Raw genomic sequence first — 4,945 nt, 5'->3', positions numbered from 1 at the left:
GATAAGACCCTGTTATCACCGGTGAGTAAAATGTCTCAATGAAGAAGAGAGTTTAGCCCCTCGGGGGAGGGGGAATCAGACATAACTCCCTTACGTGCAAGGTCGGCACATGATGCAATGAAGTTCAAGCACAGAGGTAGAAATTTTCAGCAAGGAGAAAGATGGCTCCTTTCGTCTTAAAAGATTGCAGGTACCACCCTAATCCCAGAAACTCCCAAGGCAGAAATTACTTTATCCCCAGAGTGAGGGAGTGGTTGTGAACTTTTGTACAATGTACAAGAGGGTTAAAATTACTTCCTTTTCCTTGAGGGCAGGGATAGTCATGTATTCCAAGGCCTAACGTGGAAGACTTGTCTATGTCAGTCTTCCTAAATGAAAGCCATTGGGAACTCTCAAGTATCACACAAGCCAAATTGCATTGTCCCAGAGCAGAGGAGTGCTATGGGCAAAATGAAACAAGCTAACACATGGTCATGCTGAAAATATGATTTGCCCCACAAAGGTGCAGGTGTGGCTGAATGCACTGAGATGCCATATTTTAAAAGGAACCTGCAGATGAAACAGGCGCCCTTTCCTGAGAAAGGCAGCCCCTGCTGATTTATTTGTCCTTAGAATGATTTTCATCTTTTGTTCAGTAAAATGGTGCCCTAGAGCAGCTAGCATGCCTATAGCACCCTGAGCAACTGTGCTAAAGAGAGGCACAGATTTTTGAATGGCCAAAGCTTAGTTCTGGACTGTACCACCTCAGCCTGCAAGTGGGAGTGCATGTTACTAAATGTTCTACCATAAACACATATATATACATACAGTGGTACCTCTGGTTAAGTACTTAATTCGTTCCAGGGGTCTGTTCTTAACCTGAAACTGTTCTTAACCTGAAGCACCACTTTAGCTAATGGGGCCTCCCACTGCTGCTGCACCGCCAGAGCACGATTTCTGTTCTTATCCTGAAGCAAAGTTCTTAACCTGAAGCGTTATTTCTGGGTTAGCAGAGTATGCAACCAGAAGCGTATGTAACCTGAGATACCACTGTATGTATTTGCTGTATGCATAAATTGGATGTGTCAAGAAGGTAGGCTAGAACCCTTGACACTGACCTCTAGCTTACCACATGGAAGGAAATTTTGAATGAGGAAGCATCTGATCATGTGAGTTCCCACCTGCAGTTTGAAGTGGTAGATGAGCAGAACTAAGCCTAACTTAGCACCAGCAATAGCGCTCCTCTCTCTTTGTTCAGCATTGGCATTATGGCTGGGTGGCTCTCCACTGCATGGAGGAGGAGCCCAACATAGGATATGAAGAACCTGGACAGCTTACAATGATATGTTTTCCCAGGCATTCCAAGTGGGTGCTGCCCTCTCTGCTCTCCTATAGGCAGTGGTGGTAGGAGGCACCTCAGAAAAGAAAAAAACCCCACAGGTCAGAGAGCAAAAAACCAAAAACCTGATCAAGACTGAGAAACTGGCTTTCCCCCTCTCTCTGTTATTGATAAGACCAGCTCATGAACCTGACGGTGAAATATATAATCTGGAATGTGCAGTTAGGTAGTTAAACAACAGACCTCTTCCATCTCGATTTCTATAAATAGAAGCAAAAGAGGTGAGGGGTCTGTAGCCACAGCACATTAAGTTGTCATTAGAAGGAACCTACAGAATAAATAGGAATGATTTGGGGGTTATGGGGATAGGGTGGAAGCAAAGGATTTGGAATAGTTTATCAGAACTTGGGTGAAAGGATTAAAAAATGTTGCTGCCATCATTTTGGCCCAATAGATGGTTTGACTAGTGCTGCAGCATTCATTATGTTGTGTATTTGTGTGTGTGTAGCTGCTCTGTAATGACAAAATATCTAACAATATTAAGTTTTCATGATTAAAGTGGTACAAGAAGGGAAGTGATTTAAGGCAAGAGCAGCACAGGTATTGCCATAGAAGACAGCCTGACTAACTAGGATGGGAAAATTAGGCTGCTTCACATTACCATTGAAATGTAGCTACTGCCAAGACTCCAAACTATATGGGCACCACCTCACCACACAGCCACTAGGGTGACGCAGTGGACTAAATATTTTAGGCAACTTTGAACCATGCCAGGGCAATACTTTCATGGGTGCAGCTGGTTTAAACCAGTGGCCACTGCTTCACTCAAAAAATTAGCATTACTGTACTCGACTGAGTTCCCGGGAGAGAGGCGGGGGGTGCCGGGGGCCTGCAGGGCACTCAGCTGGTACAGCCACAGCATTGGCTAATTAAATGGGCCTTAATCTGGTTGAAATTGGCAGAGATAAAAGTGGACAGGGGAAACTAAAACGGGTACAGGTCAGAATCCCTAGGTTTGCCATGTATAACGAACTTTCCAGGGAAGGGTCAGACTAGCACTAGGTATGTCAAAGTTATTCAGGACAACAGCTCAGAAAGTTACAGTGCCCTGAGGTAGGGAGCTGGGTCAGATGTACAAATGCTGTCTCCTAAGGGACCTGGGTTTGGGCGACTGGGCCAATCTGAAAATCGGAGACATGTAAAATGGAAAGTAACTACAGCGGGGTGGGTACCTAAGCTGAACTGGCATGGCATGGAATACAAGGTGGGGTAACTGCATAGGGGCACTGGCATGGGCGTGGTGGACCCCCTCAGCTCTGCGTGGTGACGGCCAAGGTGTTGACGTAGCCATGGGGCCCCATGTCGTTCTCGGAGATGCAGTGGCTGAGCTGGCCGACCCCGACGCCGGCGGAGGGGGCGGGCGCGTTCTTGCCGTTACCCGCGAGCCCGCCAGCGGAGTGCAGGAGGCAGCAGGTCTCCATGGCCTCCAGGCCCCGGCAGGCCAGGAAGAAGAGGTTCTTGAGCATGAAGATGGAGAGGGGCTGCTGGTAGCGGACCAGCAGGAGGCAGCGCAGCGCCAGCAGGGGCGCGTCCAGGAGCCCGGCGGGCAGGAGCCAGTGCAAGGCGAGGCGGGCGGCGCCGGGGGCCCGCGGGGCGCTCAGCTCGTACAGCCACAGCACCGGCGAGGCCAGGCACAGGAAGTAGACGGCGATGAGCACGTAGCGGAGCGGCGGCGGCAGCGGCAAGGCCGGCCGGCCGGGCTGCAGGAGCAACAGCTCCAGGAGAGTGAAGCTGTCCAGCAGGTCCAAGCACGTGGCCAGGAAGGCGGCGGCGGCGCGGTGCTGCGGCGGCGGCTGGGGCGGCAGGAGGAGCTGGCCGGAGCCGGAGCCGCCTTCGGTGCCAATGGCCCGCAGGAGGCAATACAGGAGCGGGGCCGACAGCGCTAGCGTGATCCGGAAGCCCGTAGCGCCCAGCGGCAGGCGCAGCTCCACCAGCTCCAGGATGGACGTGCCCAGGATGAGCGCCGCCTTGGGCGTGAAGGCGATGGCGTAGATCAGCCAGGCCAAGTGGGCGTAGGCGAAGTCCCCGCCCCGCGGAGCGCCCCCTGCCTTCCCGCCCGACGCAGCGCAGGCGCCTCGGCCGCCGTGGGGCGGGTGGCCCAGCAGTGGGTGCAAGGGCGGCGGCGGCGGGTGTCCCCCTCCGACGCCGGACGGGCGCTCCCGGCGACGAGCGCGGCTGTTGCGGCAGAAGAAGATGCTCCAGCCGGCGGCCAGCACCAGGTCCGTGGCGATCCAGCTGCACCAATACAGGTCGGTGACGGCGATCAGGTAGAGGTCCAGCAGCGCGCCCTGGCCCAGCAGCAGCACCAGGGACAGCGCCTTGTAGCCCCAGCGAGACCCACTCGAGCCCCCCGCCCACAGCAGCCCCGCGGCCGCACTCGCCGCTGCTGCCCCGGCTGCCGGAGTCCCGTACAGCTCGGCGGCTGTCATGCTGCAGCCCGACGTGGAGGTGCTGCTGGACCCCGGGGAGGCGCAGGCTGCGGGTGGGGCGGCGGCGGGCGGCGAGGCGGGCTCCTGAACCGGCACGAGGGGCTTGGCTTCCTCCTCCTCGCCCTCTTCCTCCTCCTCCTCCTCTTCCTCACTGCTGCGGCCGCCGCCGCTGCTGCTGCTCCTGCTCCGAGTGCGGGTAGAGGCCGAGCTGGACACGGAGCCTCGCCTGCCCCTCCGGGTGCCGCCGCTCGAGCTGCTGGTGCTGCTGATGCCGCCGCCCAGGAAAAGGGGCTGCAGGTCCGCGGCGGGGGGAGGCGGCGGGGGAGCCTGGAAGGAGCCCGAGGAGGAGGAGACCGAGCGCTGGTTGGAGACGACTCGGTGCATGGTCGTCCTCCCCGCCCCCCACCCGCGCCCCACAGAGATGGGCGGGCGGGCCACAGCCCTCCCGGCCGGGCACCCGGCGAGTAACCTGCCCGGCACGATCCAGCCCCGGGGAGCGCCCAGCGATGGTGATGGTGGTGATGGGCGAAAGGGAGGAGGAGGAGGAGGGCGGTGGGCAGGCTCTGAGCGAAAGCCGAGACCCGGCCTGGATCTTCCCTTTCCCCGCCGTCGGAATGAGTAGAAACCCGGAGCGGATCCTGCCGTGGACGAAACAGAGAGAACCGGGGAATCCGGGAGTGGATCCAATCGCAGAGACTGACGCTTGATGCCTCTTAGAACAGCGGGAGATGGAAGAAAGGAGAGAAACCAGATGCTGCGCGGAGAAAAGCAGGTGAAGAAGGGGTGGGTTTGGGGGTGCGGACAAAGACAGAGATGCAAGGCGAGAGGCTGCCAAAAGAAAGAGCCAACGTGCGCGCCTCCTGGCTGATGCTCTTCTCCAGGAGAAGCGCCTGCCAAGGCAGCGGAGGGACGGGGGCGCGGATTGCTTGCGAGCCAGGAGGATACCTGGGAGCGGCAGCTGCTTTTGTTGCCCACCCCCTCGCAGCGAGCTTCATGGCAACTGGGTGGGCGGCCTGATGCAGCAGCAAATGAGTCACTTGCCTCAGGAAGGGGGAAGCTGTCGCCTAGGGGGAAAAGCTCGTGCCACAGTGAGTGTGCCTCTGAGGCTGCAAAGGGAGGATGGCTCTGGAACTGGTTT

At 56.9% G+C, this 4,945-nt stretch overlaps 1 protein-coding gene across 1 annotated transcript; it reads right to left on the bottom strand.

Annotated features, from left to right (window-relative positions):
- Positions 1-2,381: 2,381 nt before the first annotated feature.
- On the bottom strand, positions 2,382-4,538 carry TMEM121B (transmembrane protein 121B). The gene has a single exon (XM_033163082.1). The coding sequence runs from the start codon at positions 4,189-4,191 to the stop codon at positions 2,629-2,631; it is 1,563 nt and encodes a 520-aa protein (XP_033018973.1). The 5' UTR covers positions 4,192-4,538; the 3' UTR covers positions 2,382-2,628.
- Positions 4,539-4,945: the final 407 nt, after the last annotated feature.

This window comes from Lacerta agilis, chromosome 10 (assembly GCF_009819535.1).
Source record: "Lacerta agilis isolate rLacAgi1 chromosome 10, rLacAgi1.pri, whole genome shotgun sequence".
Classification (NCBI taxonomy): domain Eukaryota; kingdom Metazoa; phylum Chordata; class Lepidosauria; order Squamata; family Lacertidae; genus Lacerta; species Lacerta agilis.
Note: the sequence above shows the minus strand (reverse complement) of the source record. Positions and strands in the feature narration are given on the sequence as shown.